The sequence below is a fragment of the Glycine soja genome, chromosome 14, assembly GCF_004193775.1.
Source record: "Glycine soja cultivar W05 chromosome 14, ASM419377v2, whole genome shotgun sequence".
NCBI classification, from domain to species: Eukaryota; Viridiplantae; Streptophyta; class Magnoliopsida; order Fabales; family Fabaceae; genus Glycine; species Glycine soja.
This window is the reverse complement of record NC_041015.1, coordinates 45,109,119-45,126,247: the sequence shown is the minus strand read 5'-3', so window position 1 is coordinate 45,126,247 and position 17,129 is coordinate 45,109,119. Positions and strand designations below refer to the sequence as shown.

Sequence of the window (17,129 nt, the reverse complement as noted above, 5' to 3'; positions counted from 1 at the left end):
CTTTAATCTAAACTTCAACGGATTTAGTTACAAAACCAATAATTTAATTAAAATATAATGATAGTGTATAGGCTTTTCTATATTGTCTTTTAATAATAGATTTGATAACATTGTCGGGTTTTCTAATACTTATTTTAAAAACCATATCTAGAATGATTTATGATTAATTAACAATATAAAAAAACCTGCAGTTATAGTTTACGAAAGTTAAACTCTAAAATCAAAAGAAAGGAAAAATATTATGCTACTATTTAGTACGAAGAGTTTAAGTTATATACATGGTCACTGTTATTCAACAAAAACATCACAAATCATAATGATCAGGCCCAACCGTCAAAGTTCTAGACTTCTAGCGACCTGGCTTCCAGTGATAATAATCAATACAACTAAAATTTCCGTCATTCCATTCACTTAACGACGACGAAAAATCAAACGCCCATTACTCACATTCAAAATCAGAGCAACACATTCAAAACCCGATTCAATTCAAAGACATGATCCATTGACATGTACAAATGCCGTGATTCTTGAGAAGAAACGAAAACGCTTGATTTTACGACTAATGATTCGTTTACGGTCATCAACGAGCTAAAGCAGTTTAAAGCTGCGTAAACGGAAGTAGAACATAGCATGGAAGAAGAGCACTCTCTGAAGTCGTAACGCAGAGGAAAATATCAAAGAAATTAGAGAAGGACGAAGTTACAAACGGAGAGCAACAAGAGGAGCTGAACGAACAACTCCGTGATAGCGCAGAGCTTCATCTTCTTCCTCATGAAACGCTCCTTCAGCAATTCAATTTTCAGGTCATGGATTTCCCTCTTCCACTTATAAAACAAATCGATCAATTAATTAATTAATTAGGAAAACATAAACACACAGAGAGATATATATTAGGGTTTAGGGTTTAGATATATATTAGGGTTTAGGGTTTAGAATAAGGACCTGATTTTGGGAGATTGGGGAATTCAAGCTATGGAGAAGCAATGCAGCTTTTGCACAGCGACGCAGTGAGGCCGCTGCTTCCGATTTGGCACCCTTTTCCGTTTCCTCTATCTGCAGCTGCGCTTTCAAATGAAAAATGCCACCAGCCGTAACTAACTTTCTCTCTTCCCACGCCAGCTTTCTTCTTTTGATAGATATAATAATAATTAGATTTTTCACCCCGTGAGATTAAGATTTTTTTTTTTTTGAATAAAAGAGAGTTTGAATGTTTTTATTTGGATTTAATTTTTTTATTTCGTTTAATAATATATGTGGACATCTGTTAAAGAATATGATAATTTTTCTTGTTTTTTTGGGTAAAATTACATTTTTTTTTCTTTCTATTTATCTTCAATTTCAATTTTGATCCCTTTAAAATTATTGATGTATTATGTCCTCATTTTTTATCCAATTAGTAATCTTGTCTCTTAGTTCAGATTTACGTTAATACGTTGTTGTTGTCATTCGGTAATCAGATGATCGTCAACATTCAATGGTAATGGTCAACGTCTAAATCTAAATTTCGGGACCAAGAGTTAAAAAAGAACAAAATACATTAATAATTTTAAGGAGAATCAAAATCCAAATTAGAGACAATTAGAAAGACTAAATTTATAATTTTATCTTTCTTTTATCAAATTGATGTTACAATTTTATCTTAAATATATTTTGCATGTTATTTAATGTATATATTCATTTGATGTAAGTTGATGTGAAAATAAACATAAATAATTAATAAAGAATATGACAAATTTTACTTAAATTTAATAGTTTTAAAATATAATTTGTATACTTTCAAATTTAAAAAATATGATATTTTGATTTAAATTTAAATTTAAACATCATTCATATAAAAATTATATAAATTAAATTTAAACATGAATATATAAGAGTCTCTAACATAAAAAAATCTTTGATTACAAAAATTTAGTTGTTTCAATGGATAATGAATTTAAATATGTATTAGCACAACATAAATAGAATATATAATAATTTAAAAAATTATATTTTCAAACTAAAAAATGAAAGATGTTTTAATATAAAAAAAATATAAATATCATTTATATAAAATTTATTTATATTAAATATATATATTTAAGAGTTTTTTGACATAAAAAAATAATAAATATAGAAAAAATAATACTCAAATGAATTTGTCCTGGTGGATATGTACGAATGAATATTGACGTGAATTACCACAACAAAAATATAATATATAACAATTTAAAATAATATAATTTTTCAGTAAAAAATATATACTTTTTATACATTCAAATAAAAAAATGAAAGATATTTTGATATAAAAAATTTAAACACTAATCATATAAAGTTGTATATATTAAATCTGAATATAAATATTTAAGAGTCTTTTAACATCAAACAATTAATGATGATAAAAGAAATTAATTATTCGAATACATTTGCCCTTAGTTACATGTGTGATAGAATATAATTAGCACTACTACAAAAAGCCCTTAGAATTGTACAAGGAACCGCTTTAATAAGTGGTGCGGTGACATTTTTGAAATTATTGTGTTACGAATGGCATTTTAGGACGCACATTCTAAGACGGTTATTGAAAACCGCCTTAGAATGTTATGTTTCTTATAATTTACGCCGGTTTTTAGTAAAAAACCGTCGTAATTTTCAAAAAAAAAAAAAAAAAAAATCGCGCAATCTCGTCCTAGCTTGTTCACCTCTCTGCTACGAAGTCCTTTCTTTGAACCCTAGCCTGTGTTTCTGCTTGTCCTTTCTTTGAACCCTAGCGCATGTTTCTTCCCCTTTCTGCTTGGTCCTTTCTTTGGCATTCAACATTGAGCCTTCTTCCATTGAACTGGACGAGGTCAACTTCATCGCTCCAAGTTCCCAGGTTGAAGTTTCATGAAGAAAGAGATTTGTTAGTGACTTACAAACTTTGTTAGGTTAAGGTTATTTGAAGCTTGTTTTTGGTTAAGGGGTTTGTGTGCTGTTATTATCTAAGTTCGCGGGTTCCATATAATTTCTGTTAATGGTGATGTTTGCTAATCGTGGTTGCAGGGAAGAAGCGCGCATATCAGAGATGAGTTGTTGGTGAAGAAGCTAATGCGGTCTTGATCGGACTGCAAACGGGTCAGTGGCTTTTTTTTTTTTTTATTGAAGCTCTGGTTCATGTTCATATGATGTTTTATTAATTTTATATTTTGTTTATATGTTAAAGTTTGTTCATATACAACTGAATGCTTGACATGGTAATTGTTATGATGATAATAAAGTTGTTGGTCTTTAATTCCTTCCAGAAGTTAGTGTAGAAGTCTAATTTTAATGAAATTTAAATTAAAAAAACTAATGTTAGTAAAAAACTAATAATACTAAGAACTAATATTTGTCAATTAAAAAAAAAGGACTACTGTTCTTGGTATGTCTTTTAAAAAAAAGGACTCTTGTTCTTGGTACTGCTGAACTATATATAAATTATAACTAGTAGCAACCAAGATCATTTTATTTTATTCCACACGGTTACTAACTTTCTGCTTGTACTCCATGGCCAGTGCTTCAGCATGCAAATTTAGCTTTGAAATATGAGCTTTTATTTGTCGAATCTGTCAGACAGCCAACAAAAAAGATGAATCTTTATCCGTTACGAGAAACTTCAATCCAAATAAATATATAACTGTCTCTTCAAATAAAAATAAAAACTTAAATAAATTACCCCTAATATGGATATTCATGGGATGAATGAATATAAATATCAGTTAACATAACATAAATAAAATATATAATTATTTAAAATATAATTTTTATTTAATCAAATTAAAAAAATGAAGAAAATTTTGATATAAAAAAATTTAAATCATTTTGTATTTTATGTAATGAAATTAAATATATATTAATTCTATAAAAAGAAACATTGATTTTGGTTTTTTAAAAAATTAGTAAAAAAATTTGTCCGTAAATTTAGTGTAAATTTATTTACTTGTTTTTATATATAAAAAATTCATCAATGTGTTATATTTTATATGATAAACTAGGATAAATAATCAAATTACATGAATTATAAAATATTCAAATTTAATTCCTAAATGTTTAAAAGTACAATAAATTAATCCTATAAATAATTTAAAAATAAATTGATCATCAACAAATATAATTTATTATTAAATATTTTTTAAAATATTATAACTTAATGATAAAATACTCTTACAAATTTAACTATATAACTAATTTGATAAGTTAAGTTTATATTTATTTCATATTTTCTGTGTTTATAAAATAAAATATCAATAAATATTTTACTGTAACAAAATTTAACCCCAAGACTAATTTGGAAAGATCCAGACATAAAAAATATATTTAAATTAAAATTATTATAATAAAATTATATAATGGGAAAAATGTTATTGTTAATTTTTAAAATAATTATCTTAAATTCAAATAATAATTTATAATTATATAACAATATAAAACCAATTTAGAATGCATTACATAGCTATTAAATACTTGTATAATTTCACAATTACATTGAATAATATTTCACTCAAAATACGAATTAAAACCTTCTATAATTTTAGAATGCCCTATTGGTGAGACGGCCGGGAAAAGTTGATATTTCGACACATTCCTAAATTCGAATTCAACTTCCTACGTAATAATGAGTTCTAGGGCCAACTATTATAAATAACATATATAAATTTGATGCCTTTTTTTAATGTATAAAGAATAATATAAGACTGTTTAATATTATACGAGCACTAATTATGAATATTTTGTTAAATATATTGCTATTTTTTATTTGTTATTTTGTTAATAATTTGTTATTTAAATATTGAAATAGTAAATCCTCTTTCATATAAAATTGAAGAAATACTTAATTTTCTATTATAAATACTTAGTTTAATATATATATATATATATATATAAGATAAAGTGCTTGCATTTGACTGTTGCAATGTTTATTTAAAAGTGTCTTTGACTTATATTGCACTTAAACTCTCTAAAAGTAGCTATTATATCTTCCACTTTTTAAACCCCTTAAAATTTACTTACAATTAATTAGCTATTGTTCCTATACCAAAAAAAAATTAGGCTAATGTTTTTAATACAAATATTAATTAATCATGATGATCCCAATACATTTACATGCGTGATATACGTCATGCTTTATAACCATAACAGTTTTCTTAATAAAATCAACAACAACAAAGTCAATTTTGTTCATTTCTTATGCATCAACCAATCAAAACCCAACGATCATTAATACTGATGTTAATAGTAAGTTCAATTATAAATATTATATTATTATTAAAATAAGATACCCAAAATATTAATGTATGTTTTCCTTCAAGAACCAGACACTCGATTTTTTTAATTAATAGTACTAACAATCACTTTTTAATAAATTCTTAGTTTTAATCTTATTCTTATAGTTACCAAGAGACATGAATTTATTTATTTTTTGAATGCGAGACATGAAAAGTCAAATGAATTTTAACACCATTTAAAAAAATTATAGTATTTAAATTCATGAGAAAACAATGACAATCATTTAATAATTAATGCTGACAAATATCGGAAACATGAATATTTAAAAATATTCTTTATATATTAGATTGAATAACATATATATTTGTTTTTTTATTAAAATGATAAATCAAAATTTTAAAATAAATCATTTAAAATTAAATAACAAATATTTTAAAATATTAAACTTAATTTATTGGACTTAATTAAAATGATCAATAATAGCTCAACTAAAAATGGATACAAATAATGTTGTTAATAATTTTTATTTTTAAAAAAAACCATAAATTTGAATTTATAATATATTAAATATTATGCATATATTTAGTTTGATGATATATTAATATAAATATACAATAATTATATATTGATAAAAACTTAAAAGGTAGAAAATACTTACTAATCAATCACCAATTCACATATATTATAAAATTTGCATGTTTTCTTAATTTTTAATATTTTTTAAGAGATTTACAATTTCATTTTAGTAATTTAATTAAAATTTAAAATTATAATTTTGAAAGATTTACAAAAAGAAATAATTTATAAATTTTCATATTTATTTAATTTAATATTTTATACTTAAAAAATTGATATTGGCATAAAATTTTACTTTTTAATGAATTTAGAGATTTGGAGATAACACGATTAGGTTAATTTTAATTTATAGTTAAGATTAATATGTTAGTGATTATTATTGTCCTAGCCTTGATTTTATTTTTCTTCTTGTGCAAAGATTCATTTAATAATTTAATTATCCGAGGTCAAGTTTTCTATCAATATAAAGTTGGAAATAAAAGTCGCTACGTGCCATTTGAAATAAAACGAAAATTCTCTTTAAAAATCATTCAAGACTAAGTGCATATTATGGATATATTCTTTTTAAATACTAATTTCTTATCTATCTATAATTTTACATTATTATCTACTCCCTATTTATATTATTACCCGTGGTTGTGACCTTCACTATTTTTAATTATTAATATAATAAAAATAAAAAAAATAATTAAATAATCACATTTAGATTCTCATTCAATTCTATCACACTCATAGATGATCTGTTGTGCTTTTGTTTTGTAAATCAAGTAAATTTTAAAAAGTTGTGTTTGTATCAAATCAAAAGTATAAATAATTATTAAATATATAACAAATGTAATTATCTAAAAATTAAATTGAGACATAATTTATATTAATCATAAAATAACAGTAATAGATAGAATCGTAAGAGAGAGAGGAATAAGGAAACGCATGATAAGCAATAATGCCTTAGCCTTCAAGTTAGAATTTCCATCCTTGAAGTAGTATGCAGCCAGAACAAAACCATACGGCGAGAACAAAATCACTTCATTAACTTATTGCATCCTTCTACGACAACAATTTTTTTTTCTAGATACCCTATTGGTTTACAAAATTCTATTCACTTTAATTAACTCACCTTTTCACTCATATACTACTCACTCACACACTTATTCGAGTACCATTCACCATCACAAAGATCACTCGAGTCCATTTTGACGACGGTTAACTCATACGTCATAGTAGCTCCAAATCTTGATAAGTACATTGCTTAAACTAATTTGAAGTAAATATTTCAGTTTTGATTCTTCAGTAGGCATAAGCTTATAGTGTTTCCTGCTTTGAGCTACATTATTTTGCAGAACTAATCCCAATTTCTATTGAAAGATGTAGTGTGATTTGTATTAGCTAGTGTTAGTAGATATTCTAGATTTTCTGCATTAGCTTTGGACAACTGTAAGGATGAGCTGACTTAGTTTGTTAGCATGTAACAGATTTCTGTTATGCCAGCACTCACTATATATAGAGATATCATTGTATCCTTTTATCTTATCAATACAATGAGAATTGATCTAATAGTATCTTCTATTAGCTTTATGCTTTTCTATCATGGTATCTAGAGCCTTCTTTTCGATCCAGTAGCTCGCTTCCATGGATCCTCTTTTTCCTTCTTCGCAAGTGAAGCTCCCTCATCTTATCTCTGTCAAGCCTGATGATAAGAATTTCAAGCAGTGGAAGCAACAAATTGATGGTGTTGTTCGTGGCCACAGGCTGCAACGATTTGTCACTGTACCGGTGATTCCACCACCGCCATCGTCTGGTTCTGATTCGTCCCTCCATGATGCCAATTCTAGGTATTCCGATTGGGAACAGCAAGATGCACTCATCTGCACGTGGCTGTTATCCACCATCTCCGATTCAATTTTACCCAAACTTGTCGACTGCAAACATGCCTGGCAAGTCTGGATGGAGGTTCATCGGTACTTTGGTACACTTCTATCCACCAAAGCTCGTCAACTACGCTCGGAATTACGCCGTCTTACGAAAGGAACGCTTACGATTGCTGAATTGATGATCCGTGTCCGTGAAATCAGTGAATCACTGGTTTCGATTGGCGATCCCGTTCCTCTCCGTAACCTAATTGAGATTGTGCTTGATGCACTGCCTGAGGAATACGACTCCATTGTCACCGCCGTCAACAACAAAGAAGAAGTCGGTTCACTTGACGAACTTGAGTCGTCACTACTGGCACATGAATCGCGATTGGAAAAGCATCGTAAAGTTGTTCTCACTGAGCCGGTGACGGTCAATTTGACTCAGGCTTCGCAACCGTTGTCGCCGGCTACTTCTGATCAATCCAGCGCTGGCACTAACGCTTTTCCACAGGGAACAAGCCATGTAACTGCCAATGCTGAGAATCATGGCTATGGTTCACGTGGTGGACGTTCTAACCGTGGAGGTGGTCGTTTTGGCCGTGGAGGTGGTCGTTTTGGCAAAACTCAGTGTCAAATTTGCCATAAATCTGGACATGATGCGTCAATTTGTTATTATCGTTACTCCAATTCTGCTGCTGCGATGTATCAGCCTCAAAGAGCTCCCTTTAATCCCTTCTTGATGCCATCACGACCTATGTATCAACCTCCCTTTAGCTATGCTGCTCCACGAGCTGCTTCTCCTCGTGCACCTCAGCCACAGGTTTTCTATGCAGGCACTGATGCTGGCTTCAGCAATCAATGGTGGTATCCTGATTCAGGTGCGTCCCATCATGTTACTCCTGATCCATCAAATGTGTCTGACTCTACTTCTGTGCCTGGAACTGAGCAAGTCTTTATGGGAAACGGCCAAGGTTTGTCCATTCACTCTATTGGTTCTATGCCTTTTCCTTTACCAAACTACCCTCACATGTCACTCACTTTACAGAATCTCTTACTCGTGCCTCACATCATTAAAAATCTCATGAGTGTTAGCAAATTTGCTCAGGACAATAAGGTTTTCTTTGAGTTTCACCCAAAGTTTTGTGTTGTAAAATCTCAGGCTTTTTCTGAAGTTCTGCTACGTGGTCTAGTGGGAGCTGATGGTCTCTACAAATTTCTTATTCCTGCCTCACAAATTTCCAAGTCTCCACCAAGTCTCAACTCTTGCATAGCTGAGTCTTCCAATAAGTGTAGTAGTAGTTCTTTATGTCGTTCTGTAGCCAATGAAAATGACTCATACAATTGTATCTCTCTATGTACTACAAACTTATTCATGAATAAAGATAATTCAATGTGTTCCAAGTTTCCTTCTCTCAATGCTACTACTTATGACTCTTTATCATCTCAGCATGTGAATAACTCTCTGTCTATAGCAACCAACAAATATGTTTTGTGGCATTCTCGTTTAGGTCATCCTCATCACCATGCTCTCACTGAGGTGTTCAAACTTTGTTATCTCCTTGTTCCTTCTAAACCACCTGCAGAACTATGTTCAGCCTGATGCTTAGGCAAATCCCACAGACTTCCTACATCATTATCTGCCACTGTCTACAGTCAACCTTTTGAGCTGGTTGTTTGTGATCTATGGGGTCCAGCTCCCATGCAGTCCTTAGGAGGTTATAGCTATTTCCTAACCTGTGTTGATGCCTTCTCTCGATTTGTGTGGGTTTTCCCTCTTAGACTTAAGTCTGATACTCTCCCTCAATTTATTCAGTTCAAGAAAATGGTTGAACTTCAATTTAACTACCCTATCCAAAGTGTGCAGAGTGATGGAGGGGGTGAATTTAGGCCATTCACCAAGTATCTTAATGACTTGGGCATAGTCCACAGATTCACATGCCCACATACTCACCATCAAAATGGCATAGTTGAGTGCAAACATCGCCATATTGTTGAAACAGGCCTAGCCTTGCTTTTTAGTCCACCTTACCCTTAAAATTTTGGGATCATTCCTTTGTTACAGCAGCCTATCTAATTAATAGACTCCCTAGTGTCAGTCTCAACAATCAATCCCCTTACTTCAAATTACTCAACAAGCAACCTGATTATTCTTGCCTAAGAGTGTTTGGGTGCTCTTGTTTCCCTTTTCTCCGCCCTTACAACTCACACAAGCTTGACTACAAATCCCAAGAATGCATATTTCTAAGGTATTCAACTGCTCATAAAGGCTACAAGTGTTTGGCTCCCAATGGCCACATCTACATCTCTAAAGATGTCTTGTTCCAAGAGTCCAAATTCCCTTATTCCACACTATTCCTTCTTCTGTCCCAACTAAATCTTCTCCCACCTCATTTTTGACTGTGCCCCTCATGTCACCAACTCCCATTCATCAAGTCAGTCCTGAACAATCCACATCTGCTACTCCTCTATCTTCTGCTCCCACTGATGCAGCCTCCAATGGCTCTCCTAACACTGTTCCAGAACCCAACAATTTATCTGAACAGTCCCCTATTTTGTCTAGTTCTCCCAACACCTCCTCCCACAATTCTACATCTGCACCTGAGCTTATCACTTCTGATCTGGCAGAAGCAAGTACCATATCCCCATCTTCTTCTCCTGCAATGTCTCCCTCTACCAACCCTTCTTCCTCTCCTAACCCTCAACCCTTCATAAATCCCCTTAATACTCAACCAATGCAAACAAGAGCCAAAAGCGGCATAGTTAAACCTAAACTGAACCCTACCCTATTACTCACTCATCTTGAACCAACTTCAGTTGGACAAGCCTTGGCTGCTCCCCACTGGTATCAGGCTATGAAGGAAGAGTATCAGGCACTGATGAGAAATCAGACCTGGACACTGGTGAAACCATGTGAATCAAGGAAACCTATAGGCTGCAAGTGGGTTTTTTGGGTAAAAGAGAATTCTGATGGCTGTATAAGGCCAGATTGGTGGCCAAAGGCTTCCATCAGCAGGCTGGAAGTGATTTCACTGAAACCTTCTCACCTGTTGTAAAACCTGTTACTGTCAGAATAGTTTTGACTCTTGTTGTCACTCACAAGTGGACCATCCAACAAATAGATGTGAACAATGCATTCCTCAATGGCACTCTTGAGGAGGAAGTGTTTATGCAGCAGCCACCTGGATTTGAGTTTTCTGACAAGTCCCTTGTGTGCAAATTAAATAAGGCAATTTATGGATTAAAACAGGCCCCTAGGGCCTGGTTTGACAAGCTCAAAAATGCCCTCATTCAGCAAGGTTTTCAAGCCAGTAAATGTGATCCCAGTCTCTTTCTTCTTCATCATGGAAAACTTCATATTATGATTTTGGTGTATGTGGATGATATCATCATCACAGGAAATTCTGCTTCATTTATTACAGCTTTGATCAAGCATCTAAATGATGTTTTCTCTCTCAAACAGCTAGGAAAATTAGACTATTTTCTCGGCATTGAAGTCACACATTTGCCTAATGGTTCCCTACTACTCTCACAAAGCAAATACATCACTGATTTATTGGCTAAGGTGAATATGACAAGTGCAAATGGTATGCCCACACCCATGGTCTCCAGCAGCAAATTATCTAAAATTGGTTCCAATGAGGTTGATGATCCCACACAGTTTAGGTCAGTTGTTGGGGCTTTGCAGTATGCAACACTAACTAGACCAGAAATATCTTTTTCTGTCAACAAAGTTTGTCAATTTCTGTCCAACCCTTTGGAAGAACATTGGAAGGCAGTGAAGAGAATATTGAGGTATTTAAGTGGTACCAAACATCATGGCCTGCTCATTAAACCAGCTTCCCTTCAGCAGCCTTTGCATTTACTTGGGTTTTGTGATGCTGACTGGGCTTTGGACCCAGATGACAGGCGATCCACCTCTGGTGCTTGTGGGTTTCTAGGCCCTAATTTGGTATCCTGGTGGTCTAAAAAGCAGTAATTAGTTGCCCGATCTAGTGCTGAAGCAGAGTATCGCAGCATGGCACATCTGGCTGCAAAATTGTTATGGGTGCAGTCATTGCTCAGGGAGTTGCACTGCCCTTTTTAGACCCCTAAAGTATTGTGTGACAATCTGAGCACTGTGACTCTTGCTCACAATCCAGTCCTCCATAATAGAACCAAGCATATGGAGTTGGACATTTTCTTTGTGAGAGAAAAAGTTCTCAACAAAAGTCTTGTTGTGGCTCATGTCCCTGCTCAAGACCAGTGGGCTGATGCCCTTACCAAACCTCTATCTGCAAATAAGTTTCTTCCACTGCGTTCTAAGCTAAGAGTTTTTTACAAACATAGTTTGCTTGGACTACCCTCAGCTTCAAAGGGGGAATGAAAGATGTAGTATGATTTGTATTAGCTAGTGTTAGTAGATATTCTAGATTTTCTGCATTAGCTTTGGACAGCTGTAAGGATGAGCTGGATTAGTTTGTTAGCATGTAACAGATTTCTGTTATGCCAACACTCACTATATATAGAGATATCATTGTATCCTTTTATCTTATCAATACAATGAGAATTGATCTAATAGTATCTTCTATTAGCTTTATGCTTTTCTATCATCTATTAAGTATGCAGTAGAAATGAGTTTCAGAGTTCCACTGAAAACTGCATTTCCAAATTCAAAATTACCACAATAAATTAATCAACCATTTTCCAACACCTCATAGCATTTTCAGGGATGGGATGGACCCTCGAAAGTTTTATCATTTATTTATATATACACAGAAAAAACATAACTTTCTCATACACTTTTCCTTCTTTTTAAATTTTAATTATATAAAAAATTATATATGGATCTAGTGATATCTAGGGAAAATCAATGATGATGTCAATTTTAATTTATCAATTGAGATAACACAGACAATTTTAATTTTATTCCTCCTATCATATATCATAGTTATACCTAATTATCAGCATAGGTGCATATATGTTATAAAATTATTCACAGGAGTTTCGGTTAACGAATTACATATTGAGAGATAAAAATAATTATTTATCCAATAAAAAATCGATTACATACTACTATCTTGATTACATAATTATTATGTTATCCAAGAAGACATAAGTGTTTTTTTTTTTTTACAAAATTCTCTTATATGCTATGTGTTCTAGTACATTAAAATAGTCTAATATATTTTAAGAATCAAGGCGAAAGATAGTTTTTAAATATTTGTCTTCCTCAACCCATCAAAATGCCTTTTTTAAGAAGAAGAAAAAAAACCTAAGGCTCAAATCAATGCCAAAAGCGGTTAGTAGACAATGTCTCACATTTGATGATCCTAACATAAAAATTAGGGTCTTGTTGATGCCATAGAAAAATGTTAAAAATACATTATTTTTGTCTTCCAATTTTTTTCTTTTAATTCCTTAAGCAGTGTTCTTGATTATCATTTGCTTTTATATTTTTACTCAAAGTTATCATTTGCTTAAAAATCAAACATATTAAAAGGAGTGTCCGTTGCCTCAGACGATGAAGGACTCCATCAATGTAGCTGACTTGGTAATTCCTACTTCCTACATCCAAAAGGAGTTCCGACTTTAATTTATGAACAAGGCTCTTACCAATGACTAGTATTGAGATCTTAATCCGTCTAAATTCAACATTTAATTCTTCTTTCATTTATCTTCAAATTATCTTATCATTTAACATAATTCACACTTGCTAAAAAAATTAAATTATACTTTTTTATTTTGACAAAAGAGACTTCTTTATACTTAAAAACTCTCATTACTTCACGACCTTCTGTTTCTTTTATTTAACCACTTAGGAGAAAATCAAACATATTAAAAATATGATTAATATTTTCGTCTATATTAAAATTATTTCAACTCACTTAGGAGTATTATTTATCTTTTAAATGGAAGGATGAGTATATATAAAAAAAAAATCATTCAAAAGTAGACAAAAATATGAAAGCAGTAAAGAATTAGAATTTTAGTTACTCATTACCAATACTCCATAAGTAAGCATTTAGTCAAGATACAACAAATAAACAAGTGTCATTTTAAAAAAATAAAATATTTTTCTTATTTTTAAGTCATTAATATTTTAAAACAAATTAATTTTTTTTAAATGATAAATAATTTGAAATATAGATGATACATTATTATTAGTATTTTTTTAGGAAAGAGGATTCATTTTACTCGCGATTATCTCTTGCTCCTAAAGTATAACATAGAAAGTGGAGCAATAAATTAGGGTTGTTTAATGTCAAATATGTGAAGATTAACTATTTATTAACTTTACTATCTCGAATTTATGGAGCAAGAAACGTAAATGAGCATGACGCTACACATTAACGCCCTATACGCATTTAATATGAATAGAAATTACTAGTATAACATACGTAAGCTGATTAATGCAAATGCTATATTTCAGATATTCATTTGCCGTCATTAATTATAGTCTTTTCTCCATTTTGGGTGGAGTCATCATCTTCGTACTATCAGTGGCGGTTCCGAACGCCACCGCCATAGTCGTTCATGCGGCAAAGGATAGTGTAATTGATGTGGCTTGGGTTCTCTGTTACTTTTTGTTTTCTTTTGGGTTCTGTTGCAAGTTTGATGCGGGTTTTCTAGATTTGGGGGCTTTAGATCTGGGTATTTGTTGATAATGTTTTTCTCTCTCGTTTAAACAACTAGATATTTTTTTTTCTCGTTTAGTCAATTCTAGCGGTTTTAAACCGTTAGAAATTATAATTTAAAATTTTAAATAAATATTGGTGTTTTGAAATCACCCCATTGTATTTTTAAAAAGTTAATTGTCATATCATCATTAATAAAAAAAAATTCTAACGATAGAAATTAAAAAAAAACTTTACATAATAAAAGAAAAAAATTATTAGGAATAAAAAAAATAAAAATCAAATATATATCGACTATCACCACATATTTTAGTTGTTTTTTTATATTTAACAAAAAAAGATGTGAAAAGAGAAAGAAAAAAGTTTGGAACAAGATGATTATTGTGCGACCGAGAGAGGGAAAAAACAAATAATGTTATAGAGAGTATTCTTGTAAAAAGACTATTATTGTTTGGCCGATAACTTTACCATGCTTAGAGATTACTGGAGCATTTTCTCAATGTTCGGCCGATAACTTTTTCTTGCAGGATCTCTCATTTCAGTGATATTCAAATAATGTTCTTATTTTTAATTATCTGATATTCAATTATCTTCTATTCTACAAAAAGAATTCTTAAGTACCACTATATATATATACGTGTCTCAAGAAAAACAAGAAGAAACCTTTCAAGTTCAGTATCTAACTTTTCCACTCACTTGAACTGTACTCATCACACACATGGAGAGTGAAGACAATGGAAATAACTAGTAACTTAACTGAATGACAATGGTAACTCTTTAGCACATTAATACGAAAATAGTTTGCGTGATTGAAAACAAGTTACCATGCAACATGTCGAATATACTCGGTTCTCGTTGCTGGAAAAGAAAATGATAATACAGAGAAACATTTGTTACAACTTGAAGGACCGTGCTGTTATGAGAGCTAATTAAGAGCCCTCAGAGAAAATGGTCATGCAATTAATTTCAAATCCTGAAGGAACCTACCAAGCTAAATTCTACTATTATATGCAAAACACCATACATAAATTTAAGATGATCATTAACACTTATATATATGTACATAGATATGATTATGATAACATTAGGTTAGTTTCTCATGAATCACCCATTACTCATCCTAACAGTTAAATTCACCACTACGTAGAAGTAGGTTAATTACCACCGTACCCCTTGTTTTTAATGAACACAACTAAACTATAAAGAAACTTGGACCATATATTCAAGGGGTAATTAAACAGATAATACAAGCTTGGACCATGTGCTACATACACCTGAGAATTTTCAATTAAACCGTGTATCTGCACCACGTGCATTCCTAGTTAATTAGCACAAGAGAGGCTGGACCTTCTTCCTCTTCAAGAATTTTGAAGGGTTCTGATCAGGTGGGTGCATGAATTTGCAATTAGGACAAGCTGGGGAAGACTTGCACAACATTACCAACATGTGACACCTCATACAAACCGTTGTAATCATCTCTTTGTGATCATCTCCCTCTGATGATAGCCACCATTGTGGAGATCGAGTTAAAACACACGAATCATCCTTTTTACACTTGTTGCTCGATTCAATCATCAAATCACGTTCTCCAAAAGCACTCCCTGTGGAACCATGATTCTTCTTCTCATCTGTGTCATAACCATCTTCCTTTTTCTTCAGTGACAGCTCAAGGTCTAGACTCATTTGGCCAAGTGATGGCACTTTAGGGTCAGAGTTTCTCTCAAAGTCCTGTGTTTTCATCATAGTCATCCCTGTGTTGCACAAGTGTATCTGCCTTGACTGCATGAAAATAATATGAAACATTATATCAACTTATGAGAACCAAACTAAGAATACAAAGCTTGATATATTTCTATCTACACATGGTGTGATGTAGTTGACAGATATATGTGTCTCTTAAACATGTAGTAAAAGGTTTCATCCTCATATCCATATGTGTAACATCTATTGAAAGAAAATTCTTTAAATGAATCTCACTATGTCGAAGAACTAATCTCTAACTCTCGACTAAGAAATAGAACTGAGTTCAACCAAAACAAAAAGGCTAGATAGCCTTGTATAAAGTTTGACAACATATTATTATTATATGTCTATCAAAAAATAAAAAGACAACATATTATTATATATTGTACCTGAATAGTGAGGTATTGTTGCAATTTATGTGAAGGCAATGGTGTCTCAAGATGTAGCTCTATATCAAAGATGGATTTTCTCTTCTCATCTGTTGGATCATGCATGAAGAATTCTTCAGTGAGTGTCTCCCCTTCCCACTTTCTCTTCTTTGGTGGAGCTTCAAATTCTGGTGGAACTTCTGTTATTGGGATCTCTGCCAAAGCTTTGTGAAAGGAAACCATAGCTTTCAATATTGAAGAGAGTGAGCGAAATGTGTAATGAGTTTGAGGTGGTTATATAGTAGGTGGCAGAACTTGGGAGGTGGAAGTGTCAAAATTGGAGGTCTTTACCAACTTGCTTTCCAACTTGGCTACCCTTTCATAGTACACATTTTCACATCTTAAGTAATGAAGTTATGTATTATTATTAGATCAAAACGCTAGGAGTTCGGTTTTACTAGTATTACCTCATTCTTGCGTAAGGAAAAATGGGTTCATGCACTTTTTTCTGCTTCTAAAGTACTCTTGCGAAAAGTTGGGGGTGAAGATCATATCATAAATGAATCATGATTTCACCTTTAAAGGACCCTTGATACGTAACTCCACGCCTACACATCAAAGTTTTGTTATATTATATTATGTGAGAAACTTTAACCAATGGGTATTAATTAAGTCAAAGGTAAAAATATCAATCAACATGCATTAAACATAATGATTAAGAGAAATTTAAATAGAATTATTTTGTTAGAAAATAT

At 31.7% G+C, this 17,129-nt stretch overlaps 1 protein-coding gene and 1 long non-coding RNA gene across 2 annotated transcripts; both read right to left on the bottom strand.

The window, feature by feature from the left end:
• Positions 1 to 291: 291 nt before the first annotated feature.
• Positions 292 to 1,132, bottom strand: LOC114382946. Its single transcript, XR_003660365.1, has 2 exons — positions 943 to 1,132; positions 292 to 824 (listed from the first exon to the last, which is right to left on the bottom strand). It is a non-coding gene; the product is annotated as an uncharacterized LOC114382946 (long non-coding RNA).
• Positions 1,133 to 15,284: 14,152 nt separating this feature from the next.
• Positions 15,285 to 16,767, bottom strand: LOC114384256. The gene is made up of 2 exons (XM_028343911.1): positions 16,396 to 16,767; positions 15,285 to 16,042 (listed from the first exon to the last, which is right to left on the bottom strand). The coding sequence occupies exons 1-2, from the start codon at positions 16,615 to 16,617 to the stop codon at positions 15,590 to 15,592; spliced, it is 675 nt and encodes a 224-aa protein (XP_028199712.1). The 5' UTR covers positions 16,618 to 16,767; the 3' UTR covers positions 15,285 to 15,589.
• Between the last annotated feature and the right edge of the window lie 362 nt (positions 16,768 to 17,129).